This window comes from Rattus norvegicus, chromosome 1, assembly GCF_036323735.1.
Source record: "Rattus norvegicus strain BN/NHsdMcwi chromosome 1, GRCr8, whole genome shotgun sequence".
NCBI lineage: Eukaryota > Metazoa > Chordata > Mammalia > Rodentia > Muridae > Rattus > Rattus norvegicus.
The window spans coordinates 246119686-246135185 of NC_086019.1; the positions used below are offsets into that span (position 1 = coordinate 246119686).

At 38.8% G+C, this 15500-nt stretch overlaps 1 protein-coding gene across 2 annotated transcripts in view; it reads left to right on the forward strand.

The window, feature by feature from the left end:
* The window catches only part of Hells (helicase, lymphoid specific), a 45651-nt gene that overhangs the window by 6106 nt on the left and 24045 nt on the right, over positions 1-15500 (forward strand). For both annotated transcript variants that reach the window (XM_017589048.3, NM_001106371.1), the window contains exons 4-8: positions 2501-2557; positions 3656-3692; positions 3785-3849; positions 13070-13108; positions 14176-14403. In XM_017589048.3, coding sequence (XP_017444537.1) covers positions 2501-2557; positions 3656-3692; positions 3785-3849; positions 13070-13108; positions 14176-14403 — 426 coding nt within the window. The remainder of the gene's footprint in view (positions 1-2500; positions 2558-3655; positions 3693-3784; positions 3850-13069; positions 13109-14175; positions 14404-15500) is intronic.

Consider the following 15500-nt stretch of genomic DNA (forward strand, 5'->3'; position numbering starts at 1 on the left):
TTTAAAAAAATTATTTTATGTTAATGATTTTGTTGTCTGCGTATTTGTATGTGTACGTACCATGGTCCTGCCAGAAGAAGTATTAGATCCCCTGGGATGAATTACGGATACTCGTGGGCTACCATTTGGGTGTTGGAAGTTGAACCTGGTTCCTGGAAGAACAGTCAGAGCTCTTCATAGCTGAGCCGTGACTCCAGATCTTGTTTTGACCAGTGAACGTATAGATTTGTGTAATCACCAACACAATTGAAATAATGCGCATTTCCATTCTATAACATACTCTTACGACATCACCAAACTTTATGATGACTCTCACTATTGATTGGTAGTGCTTTACCAGGAAACTATATTAGTGGAACCACTGTATTATAGTATTATAGAACTTTGGTTTCATTTTATTTTCTATCATGTAATTCCTAAAGCCCTGGGTTCTCCACAATGGTATCTTTTTGTATACTGAAGCATTAACATATTTTTGGGCCTAAGAATTTAATCCTGAAACAGGATTAGATGTGTATACCAACCTCAAAGAAAGTTGTTAGTTGATCCCTTGTAGTCATTGCTTTAATCATTCTTACCTGTGTAGTGAAGCCCCAAAGAGGCATGAGAGCACCCATTTATGGATCAGTTGGAAGAATCGTGTTCTGGAGAGAGCACTGAGGCTCTAGGCCCCTTTTGCCATGCTGTTCCTTACCTATGTCTTTATTAGGTATTCATCAGTATCTTTTGTAATAGATCTCATTTCATGGTCAAAACAAAGGTTGAACAACTTTTGAACATTTCATTTGGCAGTGGGATTGAGGAGGACTGGGAGCCTAAGCGTTTAGTCTATAAGATCCGGTACTCTAGGACAGAGAGATTATGTAGAGTCAGAACTAGATTGAGTTGAGTTTTCATGTTCAGTAGCTGTATATTCACTGATTGCATTATGTCAACAAAAAGACTCAACTTTTCCAATTAAAGTACAAAGTTTGAGCAAGTAATTGTTGATGAAAGAATAGGAAAAACCCAGTTTTTTCCCCTCAGTATATAAGTTAACTAGGTATGCACTCTTCTATTTTTCAGATTTATTATGTAGTACATTTATCGGTTAAGTTTTTTTTAATTTTAAAAAATAAAATAAAATTTTATTGTAGACTGGCTTTGAACTCAGGATCCTTCTGATTCTGCCTCCTTAGTGCTGTGAGTATAGACGTACACTATCATGAGCAACTGCTTTCTCTCCTTCCCTTCCCTCTATTGTCTTTATTTCTTTAGCGGTACTAGAGTTTTAATGAAGTGTTATGGTTCATCTCAGATACTAGGCAAATAATCTGAGTACTCTGAATACACTGACCCCTACCCATATAGTTTCCGTTTTAGGATATCTGTCTGTCTGGGAAGGCTACCACAATTGTATGAATATTCCCATCAAGGTTTTCATCCTGTCTGTCTTCATCAATTTTTCCACTGTGTGCTGATATTTTTCTAGTATTACAGATTTATTTGCATTTTCCCTTGGTGATCTTATAGCATATCTGAGTATCTTTTTCATGTTTGAAAATCTTCTCTTCAAACTCACTTAAACCTCATTACCTTTTAGACCATTTTCCAGAATATACTTGTCTCTATCACAGTGATCAACTAAGACTTTACTACATTTGCCAAAGGTCTTTGGAAACATTGTTCAAATCTTTGTGGTAAAATAATAAACACAAAATAAGTCTTTAGCTTAGTGAGTTATAAGACAACTTCTGTTTTAGCCATCTCTTAGACTGATGTGAATTAGTATATATACATACATATATTGCTTAAAATTGAAGATACAGGACCAGCAAGATGGCTGAGCAGGTAAAGGTGTTTGGTCTCAAACCTGGCAACCTTCCTTTGATTTTCAGCCCTATGTAATCAGTGTCATGGATGTGTTCACGTATACACACAAAAAGTGAAATTTTGTTAAGATAAGTTGTAAGGTAAATATGACACTGCTCTGTAGGACTTCCTTTTTAGCTTAGGGAGTAAACTTATTCCTTTTCCTGTTTTTTTTTTTAAATGGGCAGATTGCTTTACCAACTTATTCTTTCTGTTGGTTGTCTGTGGCTTTGCCCACAGACTTAGAAGTACTTAGCCTGAAGTCTGAGAAACTAGTTTTCTCTGCTTCTCAGATCTCTTTGGTACTTAACCTTGGAGATGTTATAAGTTTTCAGTTTTGAATTTTATCTCATCTCAAAGACTTGGTTTCTGTTTGTTTGCCCTTGAGATTGAACTTAGGCTGTGAGCTAAGTAGTCAGAAGGTTTTCTTCTCAGAGTTCACTGTCCTTTTGAAAACTTGTTTAATATAATTGGATCTCTATTTAGTTCTGTGTGGCAGAAGAGGTAAGTCTGTTTCCTATAATCCCATAAAGCCTAGAAGTAAAAGTTTTAATTGTTAGGTAATTTTTTTTTATTTTGAATACATGATGATGTAATTGTAATGCATGCTTTTTGACACAAGTCCTAAGGAAAAAAAATTATCTTACAGGAACAGAAGAAAAAAGAGAAGTTGGAGAAAAAAAAACGGTCATTAAAAGTTACAGAGGTAATACGATGAGCCAGGATTTCTTAGTGCTGGGGATTCTCTACCTCTGAAAGAGTCAGTCCTTTTGGTAAAATTGTTACTTATTTCATCGCATACTTAATTTCAGATTTATTCTTCCATTGTCTTTTAAAAAATATAATTTATGTGTATGTTTTTTGTTTTGCCTGGATGTGTGTAAGTATACCATGTGTGTGGAATGCCCCTGAGAGCCAAGAGTGGGTGTTATATGTTCAGCTTGTCCATCTGTTTGGTGCTTGTTGCTTTAATTTTCAACTCTTTTTCAAGTTTTCTTAGAGTGTAGCATATTTTTTAAAGTTGCATTTAATATCAATAAAACTTCCTGATATATATATATGTGTGTGTGTGTGTGTGTGTGTGTGTGTGTGTGTGTTTATATGTTTTTTTGGTATGATCACGCACCTATGTTTGAATGACCATGGAGTATTAGAATAGGGCATTGGATCTTCCAAAGCAGTTGTTTGTGACCTTCCCAATGTGGCTTCTAGGAACCAAACTGGTTGTCTGTAAGAACAGGAAGTACTATTAACCATTGAGTCATCTTTACAGTCCCTGATCAATACCTTTTATGTAATGCTATGCCTACACACAAACAAAATGATCATGAAATTTCAAGGTTGATCATCTGGTTAGTGAATTCTAGGCCAGCTAAGGCTATATAGTGAGAATCTGTCAAAACAAACAAAAAAGAAAGTGTAATAATATAAGAATCCTTAGTAAAAATAACATTCTAGGGTCTTGAGAGGTAGCTCAGCAATTAAGGGCACTGGAAGTTTTCCCAGAGGCCCTGGGTTCCATTCCTAGTACCCACGTGGAGGTTTTATTGTTCTGTTTTTTCTAGATAGGTGTCTCTGGTTGTCTGGACACTCATTCTGTAGACCAGGATGCACCTGCCTCTGCCTCTTAAGTGTTGAGATTATAGACGTGTGCCACCACCACCTGGCTCACATTCATGGTTCTTTCTAAGGGAATCTGATGTCCTCTTTTATTGGCACCAGGGGTGCACAAGGTGCACAGAATACACATGTAGGGAAAACATAAAACTAATAAAAATAGTAACATTCTAAATCTGTTTTCTAGGGTAAAAATTTAATTGATGGAAATGAAGAGAATACAGGTAATAGACTTTGTTTCAGCTTGAAGGATGTATGTATGTTTGTATTTCTGTTTTTAGCTGCTATCAAAAAGTTAAATGGTTTTGTTTTACAGTCATGAAAAAGAAAAGAGGAAGAGAAGATGAATCTTATAATATTTCAGAGGTCATGTCAAAAGAGGTAATAATATAAGGAGATTACATAATGCTTGATGTCTAAAATCTACTGTTGGTTTTACTTTAAAAATGTATTTACTTGCTGGGTGGTGGTGGTGCATGCCTTTAGTCTTACCATTTTGGTGGCATAGGCAGGCAGATTTCTATGAATACAAGGCTACTATGGTCTACAGAGTAAGTTCCAGGATAGCCAAGGCTACACAGAGAAATCCTATCTTGAAAAACATAACAAAAATGTATTTATTTAACTGGACTGAGTGATGCATGCTTTTTAATTCCAGTAATTGGGAGGCAGAGGCAGGCAGATCTCTAGTTTCCAGGCCAGTGTGGTCTACATTGTTTCAGGCTAGATAGGGCCTGTCTTAAGTGAAAGTCATTTATTTGATGAAAAAAGAATTTTATTTTATTTGTATGGTTTTGCCTACTTATATATATGTACAGTGTCCTCAATCCAGAAGAGAACATCAGATCCCCAGGAACCAGAATTACAGAAAGATCGTGAATTTCCATGTGAGTGTTAGGAATTGAACTTAGGTTCCCTGGAAGAGCAACCACTGAGCCATCTCTCTAACCCTAATATTAGCTGTTTTTGTTTGTTTGTTTTGTTAATAGAGTCTCAGTGTATCAATCAGACTGGCCTCTAACTTGGAATTCTGAGTGCTGGGTATACAATAGTGTGCAGTTATCAATCTTCATCATGTTTATTAGGTATCAAGTGGATTTTTTAAAATTTATTTTTACACTCCAGATTTTATTCCCCTCCCAGTCCACCTTCTGACTGTTCTGTATCCCATACCCTAACACCTCTACCCCACTCCACTCCCACCCCCGTCTCTACAAGGATGTCCCTACCCCATCCCCCTACCCCCCCAATCTTCTAAACTCCCTGGGACCTCCAGTCCTTGAGGGTTAGGTGCATCTTCTCTGACTGAACCCAGACCTGACAGTCCTCTGCTATGTATGTGTTGGAGGCCTCATATCAGCTGGTGTATGCTGCCTGGTTGGTGGTCCAGTGTCTGAGAGATCTCAGGGGTCCAGCTTAATTGAGACTGCTGGTCCTCCTACAGGGTTGTCCTCCTCCTCAGCTTCCTCCAGCTTTTCCCTAATTCAACAGAGAGGTAAGCAGCTTCTGTTCATTGGTTGGGTGCCCATATATATATATATCTGACTCTTTCAGCTGCTTGTTGGGTCTTTCAGAGAGCAGGCATGATAGGTAGGACCCTTTTTGTGAGTGCTCCATAGTCCCAGTAATGGTGTCAGGCCTTGGGGCCTCCCCTTGAGGTGGGACTCCACTTTGGGCCTGTTGCTGGACCTTCTTTTCCTCAGGCTCTTCTCCATTTCCATCCCTGTAGTTCTTTCAGACAAGAACAATTAGGGGCTGGAGTTTTGACTATGGGATAGCAATCCCATCACTCACTTGATGCCCTGTCTTTCTGCTGGAGGTGGGCTCTACAAGTTCCCTCTTTCTACTGTAGGGCCTTTCATCTAGGGTTCCCTGCTTTAAGTCCTGAGAGTCTCTCATCTCCCAGGTCACTGGTACATTCTGGAGGGTCCTCCTAACCTCCTACCTCAAGGTCGCCTGTTTCCATTCTTTTTGCTGGCCCTCAGGGCTTCAGTCCTTTTCCCCCACAAATACCAGATCATGTTCCCCTCCTCTCCATCCCCTTTCCCTTCCGGGTCCCTCCCTCCTTCCCCCTTGTTGCTTTCTTCTCCCTTCTAAGTGGGATTCAGGTGTCCTCACTTGGGCCCTTCAGTTTGTTGCCTTTTTTGAGTTCTGTGGACTGTATCTTGGGTATTCTATACTTTTCTTTTTTCTTTTCTTTTCTTTTCTTTTCTTTTCTTTTCTTTTCTTTTCTTTTCTTGGTTAATATCCACTTATTACTGAGAGCATACTGTGCACATCCTTCTGGGTCTGAGTTACCTCACTCAGGATGATATTTTCTGGTTCTATTCATTTGCCTGCACAACTCAGGATGTCCTCATTCTTCATAGCTGAGTAGAATAACACTGTGTAAATGAACCACATTCTCTGTATCCATTCTTCTGTTGTGAGACATCTAGGTTGTTTCCAGCTTCTGGCTATCACAAATAAGGCCTCTATGAACATAGTGGAATATGTACTCCTATGGCCTGGTGGGACATCTTTTGAGTATATTCCCAAGAGTGGTGTTTCTGGATCTTTAGATAGGAGTGTTTCCGGTTTTTTGAGGAATCTCCAAATTGATTTTCAGAGTGGTTGTACCAGTTCGCAATCCAGCCAGCAATGGAAGAGTGTTCCTCTTTCTCCACATCATCACTAGCATGTGTTGTCACCTGAGGTTTTGATTCTAGCCATTCTGATTGGTATAAGGTAGAATCTCGGGTTTGTTTTGATTTACATTTCTCTGATCACTAAGGACTTTGAACATTTATTTAGGTTCTTCTCAGCCATTCGAGATTCCTCTGTTGTGAATTCTTGGTTTAGTTCTATATACCACTTTTTGATTGGGTTGATTGATTTTTGTTTTTTGGTGGTTAGCTCCTTGAGTTCTTTATATATTTTGGATATTAGCCCTCTATTGGATGTGAGGCTAGTGAAGATTTTTTTCCCCCAATCTGTAGGATGATGATTTGTCTTATTGACTATGTCCTTTATCTTACAGAAGCTTTCCAGTTTCATGAGGTCCCATTTATCAGTTCTTGATCTTAGAGCGTTAGCCACTGGAGTTCTGTTTAGGAAATTTCCCCCATTGCCAATGAGTTCAAGGCTCTTTCCCACTTTCTCTTCGATTAGATTGAGTGTATCTGGTTTTATGTTGAGGCACTTGATCCACTTGGATTTGAGCTTTGTGCAAGCTGACAAATATGGGTCTATTTTCATTTTTCTACATACAGGCATCCAGTTAGACCAGCACCATTTATTGAAGATGCTTTCTATTTTTCATTGTATATTTTTGGCTTTGTCAAAGATCAAGTGTACCTAAGTGTGTAGTTTTATTTCTGCGTCTTCAGTTCTAGTCCATTGATCAACCTGTCTGTCTCTGTACCAATACCATGCAGTTTTTATCACTATTGCTCTGTAGTATAGCTTGAGGTCAGGGATGGTGATTCCCACAGCAGTCTTATTGTTAAGAATTGTTTTCCCTATTCTGGCTTTTTTGCCTTTCCAGATGAATTTGAGAATCGCTCTTTCCATGTCTTGGAAGAATTTTGTTGTGATTTTGATGGGAATTGCATTAAATGTGTAGATTGCCTTTTGGTAGGATGGGCATTTTTACTATGTTAATTCTGCCAATCCATGAGTATGAGAGACCTCTCTATTTTCTGATATCTTCCTTGATTTCTTTCTTGAGAGACTTGAAGCTATTGTCACAGATCTTTCACTTGTTTGGTTAGAGTTGCCCCAAGATATTTTATAATATTTCTGGCTATTGTGAAGGATATTGTTTCCCTAATTTCTTTCTCAGCCTGTTTATCCTTTAAGTAGAAGAAGGCTACTGATTTATTTGAATTAGTTTTATATCCGGCCACTTTGCTGAAGTTGTTTATCAGCTGTAGAAGTTCTCTGGAAGAATTTTTGGGGTTGCTTATATATACTATCATATCATCTGCAAATAGTGATATTTTATTTCTTCTTTGCCAATTTGTATCCCCTTAATCTCCTTTTGTTGTTTCTAGCTGGCACTTCGAGAACTATATTGAATAGATACAGGGAGAGTGGGCATTCTTGTCTTGACCCCGATTTTAGTGGGATTGCTTCAAGTATTTCTCCATTTAATTTGATACTGGCTGTTGGTTTGCAGTAAATTGCTATTATTATGTTAGGTATGGGCCTGAATTCTTGATCTCTCCAATACTTTTAACATGAAGGGGTGTTGTATTTTGTCAAATGCTTTTTCTAAATTTAAGGAGATGATCTTTTGAGTTTGTTTATATAGTGGATTATATTAATGCATTTTTGTATATTGAACCAACCTTGTATCCCTGGGATGAAGCCTTCTTGATCTTGGTGAATGATGGTTTTGATATGTTCTTGGATTCAGTTTGCAAGAATTTTATTGAGTATTTTTGTATCAATATTTATAAGCGAGATTGGCCTGAAGTTCCCTTTTTTGGTTGTGTCCTTGTGTGGTTTAGGTATCAGAGTAATTGTGGCTTCTTAAAATGAATTAGGTAGTGTTCCTTCTATTTCTATTTTATGGAATAGTTTGTGGAATATTGGTATCAGGTCTTCTTTGAAGGTCTGGTAAAATTCTGAACTAAATCCATCTGGCCCTGGGCTCTTCTTGGTTGGGAGATTTTTAATGACTTCTGTTTCCTTATGGGATAAGGGCCTGTTTAGAAAGTTTACCCGCTCTTTTTTAAGTTTGGTATGAGGCATCTGTCTAGAAAACTTTCCTTTCCAGTTTTGTTGAGTATAGGCTTTTGTAGTAGGATCTGATGGTTTTTTTTATTTCCTCTATTTCTGTTGTTACATTTCCCTTTTCATTTCTGATTTTGTGAATTTGGATACTGCCTCTGGGCCCTTTAGTTAGTTTGGCTAGGGGCTTAATCTAATTTGTTGATTCTCTCAAAGAACCAGTTATTTGTTTTGTTGATTGTTTGTATTATTGTCTTTGTTTCTATTTGGTTGATTTCAGCCCTGAGTTTGACTATTTGCTGCCTTTTACTATTTTTTTTTTTTTTGGCTAGGGGCTTAATCTAATTTGTTGATTCTCAAAGAACCAGTTATTTGTTTTGTTGATTGTTTGTATTATTGTCTTTGTTTCTATTTGGTTGATTTTAGCCCTGAGTTTGACTATTTGCTGCCTTTTACTATTTTTTTTTTTTGGGGGGTTCTTTTTTTTGGAGCTGGGGACCGAACCCAGGGCCTTGCGCTTCCTAGGCAAGCGCTCTACCACTGAGCTAAATCCCCAACCCCGCTGCCTTTTACTATTGAGTTTGGTTTTTCTTTTCTTTTTTTTTTTTTTTTACTCTAGAGCTCTCAGGTGTGCTATTAAGTTGCTAGTGTAAGACATTTCCAGTTTCTTTATCAGGGCACTTAGTGCTATGAATTTTCCTCTTAGAGCTGCTTTCGTTGTGTTCCATAAATTTTGGTATGATGTGTTAACATTTTCATTAAATTCTAAAAAGTCTTTAATTTCTTTATTTCTTCCCTGATCAAATTATCATTGAGTAGAGAGTTGTTCAGTTTCCAGGTGTTATGTGGGCTTTCTGTTTTCGTTATTATTGAAGACCAGCCTTAGGCCATGGTGGTCTGATAGGGTGCATGGGATCATTTCAATCTTGTATTGGTTGAGGATTGTTTTGTGACCAATTATATGGTCAGTTTTGGAAAAGGTACCATGAGGTGCTGAGGTTTATTCTTTTGTTTTAGGGTAAAGTGTTCTGTAGTATTTGTTAAATCCATTTGGTTCATAACCCCTATTTTCACTGTGTCTCTGTTTAGTTTCTGTTTCAATGACCTGTCCATTGGTGAGAGTGGGGTGTTGAAGTCTCCCACTATTATTATGTGGTATTCAATGTGTGCTTTAAGATTTAGTAAAGTTTCTTTTATGAATGTAGGTGCCCTTGCATTTGGGGTATAGATGTTCATAATTGAGACCCTCTCCTGATGGATTTTCCCTTTGATGAATAGGAAGTATTCATCATGATTGATAATTTGTTTGAAAGTCTATTTTACTGCGTATTTGTATGGCAGCTTCAGCTTGTTTCTTGGGACCATTGCTTGGAAGATCTTTTTCCATCCTTTTACTCTGAGACAGTGTCTGTCTTTGTTATTGAGGTGTGTTTCTTGTATGCAGCAAAATGCTGAGTCTTGTTTGTGTATCCAATCTGTTAGCTTATATCTTTTGATAGGTGAGTTGAGTCCACTAATATTGAGTGATATTAAAGACAGATGACTATTGGTTCCTGTTATATTTGTTTTTGTGAGTGGCTTCATGTGCTTGTGATTCTCTCCTTTTGGCTACTTTGTGAGGTGTTGAATATCTTGTCTTTTCTTTGGACTAGGTATTTTCCTTGTGTTTGTATTTTCCTGCTACGATCCTCTGTAGGGCTGGATTGGTAGATAGATACTGTTTGGATTTGTTTTTTTACTGGAATATTTGGTTAGTCCATTTATGTTGATTGAGTTTTGCTGTGTATAGTAACCTGGGCTGACATTTGTGTTCTCTTAAAGTCTGCATGACCTCTGACCAGGCTGTTCTGGTTTTCATAGTCTCTGAGAAATCTGGTGTAATTCTGATAGGTGTAATTCTGATAGATTTACCTTTGTCCGTTACTTGGCTCTTTTCCCTTGCAGCTTTTAATATTCATATTCTCTCTCATTCAGTGCATTTAGTGTTTTGATTTTTATGTGGCGAGAGGATTTTCTTTTCTGGTCCAATTTGTTTGGTGTTCTGTAGGTTTCTTGTACCTTTATGGCCATCTGTTTCTTAGGTTGGAGAAATTTTCTTCTATAAATTTGTTGAAGACGTTTTTAGGTCTTTTGCGCTGGGACTCTTTGTTGCCCTTTACTCCAATTATTCTTAGATTTGGTTTTTTCATTGTGTCCTGAATTTCCTGGATTTTTATTTTGTGGGGTAGTTAGGAGTTTTTTAAGTTTTGAGTTTTCTTTGACAGTTTTGTTAGTCTCTTCTAAGGTATTTTCTACATTTGAGATTTTCCTCTTCTATCTCTTGCATTCTCATGGTGAAACTTATACATTTGTAATTCCTGATCTGTTTCTTAGGTTTTCCATATCCAGATTTAGCTCCCTTTGTGTTTTGTTTATTGTTTCTATTTCCACTTTTAGGTCTTGGATCACTTTTTGTAATTCCTTCACCTGTTTGATTGTGTTTTTCTGTAATTCTTTAAGGGATTTATTTGTTTCTTTAAGGGCTTCTACCTGTTTACCTGTGTTTTCCTATTTTTTTAATTAATTAATTAATTATTTATTTTTTAAAGATTTATATGAGTAAATTGTAGCTGTCTTCCGACACACCAGAAACAGAGCATCAGATCTCATTACAGATGGTTGTGAGCCATCATGTGGTTGCTGGGAATTGAACTCAGGACTTCTAGAAGGGCAGTCAGTGCTCTTAACCACTGAGCTATCTCTTCATCCCTCCTGTATTTCATTATTGAATTATTTACTCCTTAAAGGACTCTGTTATCTTCCTAAGATAGGATTTTAGGTCAGCTTCCTGATTTTCAGCTATGTTGGTGTATTCAGGGCTTGCAATAGTGAGAGGACTGGGTTCTGATGATACTCAAGTATATTGGCTTCTGTTGCTTATGGTCTTGAGCTTGCCCCTCACATCTCTAGTACTTGCTGGTCTGGGTGACTCTTGTCTGGAGTCAGCCTCTTTTGTCCCTGGGTTATAACAGGTCTCCTGGTAAGCCTGTGGCCCTGGCTGTAGCCGACCTCCTGTGGGGCCTTCCAACTGGAGGGTCTTCAGAGGGGCAGAGAAGCTGCTGATTTGTTGTCTTGTCTGCAGTAGATCTCCTGGGAGGCCTTCAGACTGTTGGGTCTTCAGAGGAGCAGTCATACTGTTGTCCTGTGAGATGATGTTCTCTGGGGGAGCGAGAGGGGGAGTGTGTGGGGGTTACGGACTGGGGTTTTGTTTTTCTGTGTGCAGTAGAACTCCAGGGCTGCTTTCAGTCTTTTGGGTCAGTTGTCTTGCATGCCACAGAGCCCCCAGAAAGTCTTCAGACTGTGGTGTCAGTTGCTCAGTTGCCCTGTGTACAAAGGAGCTCCTGGGATGTCTCTAGTCATGGTGTCCTATGCCCTGGTTGTAGCAGATCTCCTGAAGTGCCTCAGGATATTGTGTCAGACGCTCTGAGTGTAGTGGTTCTTCTGGTATGTCTCAGGATATGGTGTCTTCTGGGAGCAGACTAGCTAACATTCTGTCCTGGCAAAAAGGACCAGGTGAAAGGGGAGTGGTATTGAGCAGGTGGGGGTTTTGGGGTATGATAGTTCCCCAAGTACACTGGGCTCCCAGAGGCAGCTGTAGGACTTTGGGAGGGTTCTTACCAAATGCTCTTGAGTGCAGTGGATTTTCTGGTATTCCTCAGAATATATAGCTCTTCTGGGGAGCAAACTAGCTAGCAGTCTGTCCCAGCAGAAAGGACGGAGTGGAGGGGGTATATCAAGTGGATTTTAATAAAATTATAACATTCTTGGTAGAGAAAGTAGAGGTTTCTGGTTTATAGGAACAATGTGTAGAGATTCATAGACTACATGTGAGGCTACAGCAAAGATACTAAGAAGTACTCATGCAGGAGGATGGTACCAGCCATTTATCGAAGGAATCCATGAATCTTTTTTTTGGTTCTTTTTTTCGGAGCTGGGGACCGAACCCAGGGCCTTGCACTTCCTAGGTAAGCGCTCTACCACTGAGCTAAATCCCCAGCCCCCCATGAATCTTTGGTTTACAGATACACACACCTTTGTACATAATTCAGACCTGAAGAGAGCTTGAGGTTCCTTGGAGCTGTAGTTAAAGATATTTGTGAGATGCCCTGATTATTATGTGTTACAGGAATTTTGAATTCCTGTACTTATGATTGTATAGTAATCTTTGTTAGTTTTTGGGCCATTTTCCCAATTCTTTTTATCTTTTTTCCCCTTTGAGGCAGAGTCTTACTATTTAGCTTGGCTAGCTTAGAATTAGTTGTGCAATAAAGCTGGCCTTGAACTCAAAGAGATCAACAGTCTCTGCCTTTCTAATTCTGGGGTTAAAGTCGTATACTATTCTCAGCTCATGCTTTAAAGTATTTCATCCCAGTTCTTGTCTCTGAACTCTTGCTTCTTCATGACCACCCCCAACCCTGGGGCCTAACTCAGTCAGCTATGCATTTGTGCATTGACCACTGTTCACTATAAAAGGGCACATCTTTTTTTTTTTTTTTTTTTTGGTTCTTTTTTTCGGAGCTGGGGACCGAACCCAGGGCCTTGCGCTTCCCAGGCAAGTGCCCTACCACTGAGCTAAATCCCCAACCAAAAGGGCACATCTTTAATTAAGGATGAGAGTAATTTACCTGGGTCATGCTGTTGGGGCTGTGGAAGTGGCAGTCCTTTTTTTGTTTTGTTTTATTCTTTAGAGACAGGGTTTCTCTGTCTTGGCTATCCTGTAGACCAGGGTTGGTTCAAACCGCCTGTCTTTGCCTCCTTGGTGCTGGGATTACAGGCATGCACCCCTAGAGCATGGTAGAAGTGGTAGTCTCGTACATTATTAATTTTTATGTTTTCAATCTTATAGGAAATTTTGTCAGTGGCTAAAAAACATAAGGATAATGAGGTAACATTTTAAATTTATTACTATTTGTGTCTCTGCATGAATGCTTATGCATGCCATGGTATATGTTATGGAGCTCAGAAGAACAGATTGAGGGCAGGGTCCTTTACCTGCTGTGCCATCTTGCAGGCCCTTTTCTCATGTTTGTTTGTTTCTTGTTTATTTTATATTAATTTAGTTTTTGGATGTATGGCATGCAGGTATCAGGACAACTTGTAGAAATTATTTTTTTATCATGTGTGGGTCCTTAGGATTGAACAAGTCAGACCATTCATCATCAAGGTTGCTAGCAAATGTTGAGCCATCTTGCCCTTTCTAACATTTTTAAGGAGAATTTATGGCATTTTGAGTCTGGTCTGGCCCGTTATGTCAGGTGAACCTGGAGGATTATGAGTTTGAGTCCTGACTGGCGTTTATCATGAGTTCAAGGCCAGCCTGAGATACATAGGAGGTAGTTACAAACAAAGAAGGCTTTTCTAACTGGTAAAAATATATAATTGATTATTAAGTTGTTATTGAGTTTCAAAAATAGGTATATATTGGCATTCCTTTTTTAAAGATTGTTTTTATTAATGTGTCTATAAAATACACATGCATTTAAGTACATGAAGAGGCCGTAAAAGGGATCTCCCAGAGCTAGAGTACAGGCGAGTGCCGGCAAGTGAATTCTTTTCTTCTGCAAGATCTCCGAACTGTGAAGACCTAAGCTATGTCTCCAGCCCTATTATTTTTTTGTGACTTCACATTTATATGGGAAAGGAAAGTCTTGGATATTGTGACTGTGCATACAGATTTCTCTAGAACTAGTACCTACAGTATGTAGATTTCATTATATTTTCTTTTTTGATAAAAGTCTCATGCATGATGCATGTGTGTGCTTCTCATGTATATGTGGAAGTTAGGACAACTTTAGAGTCTGGTTTTTCATTGCAACTCAAGTCTCCAAGATTGTACAGCAAATGCTTTTACCTACTGAGCTATGCCACCAGCCTGTTGCACTTTCTGATAGATAAATAGTGAACATAGTAACATTTAATACCAAGGCTTTAATTAAATATTTCTCATTACAGGATGAAAACTCTTCCACTACTAATCTTTGTGTAGAAGATCTTCAGAAAAATAAGGATTCAAATAGTATGATTAAAGATAGATTGTCTCAAACTGTTAGGCAGAATTCTAAATTCTTTTTTGATCCAGTTCGGAAATGTAATGGACAGCCTGTACCCTTTCAACAACCCAAGCATTTCACAGGAGGAGTGATGAGGTGGTACCAAGTAGAAGGCATGGAATGGCTTAGGGTAATGAGTTTTCTCTCTTTTTATTTTTAAATTACTTTTGTGTCTATGTGGGGATTAGGTTGTGCACCACAGCACAGGTGTATGTATCAGAAGATGATTTTGTGGAGTCGGTTCTCTCCACCTTTATGTTAATATTTTACAGTTGAACTTAGAAGACTTGCATCCCAAATGTTTTTATCTGCTAAGCTGTCATGTCATTCCAAATTTTATCGTCATCTTCATCATTCTCTTTATTTGGTGTGTGAGTGTGTGATAAGCATGTGTTGACTCATGTGCTGCCGTGGTGTATGATTTGAGGGCGTCATAGTAACTTGGGAGTTAATTCCACCTTGAGGATGCTGGGGATTGAATACAGTATAGCCTAGCATGCGTAGTAGGGCTTTTATCTGCTGAGCACTCGGCACCATTTTTTGTCTTTAAAACATGTTTTGTTTTTGTTTGAAAGAGAAGCAAGTTTCACATAACTGAGACTAGCTTGGAAATGGTGAGTCAGGAAGGAACTTGAACTCCTGGCCCTGCTGCATCCATTTCTTCAAGTGATGGATGGCATTGCATTTCCTATGAAACCTGTCTTGAGTTGTCAGTGTAGGTGTGTATGCCAGCTCTGCCAGCTGACTCAGGAGCTTGTGGAGACTTTCCTGCCTTTGTAGGAGTGCAGGGATTACAGGTGCATGTGTGCTGCTGTGTCCAGCTTTTGTGTGGTTTGGGTTTCCAAGCACAGTTCCTTAGTCTTAAGCACATTTCCCCAGCCCTTGTCTTACCTGCTTTTGTTTTTTGTTTTTAGAGACACAGCTTCACTTTGGAGCTTTGGTTGACCCAGGTTTCACTACATACTTAGGGTAGTGTAGTCTCAAATTCAGAGGTTCATCTTCCTCCGCTTTCTGAATGCCGAGATCAAAATTATGTAGTGCCACACCTGATATAAGACGAGGTTTTTTTTTGTTTTGTTTTTTTTTTTTTTTGGTTCTTTTTTTCGGAGCTGGGGACCGAACCCAGGGCCTTGCGCTTCCTAGGTAAGTGCTCTACCACTGAGCTAAATCCCCAGCCCCAAGACGAGGTTTTTAATTTTTGATCTTGCATATGGAATCCTTTCTCTA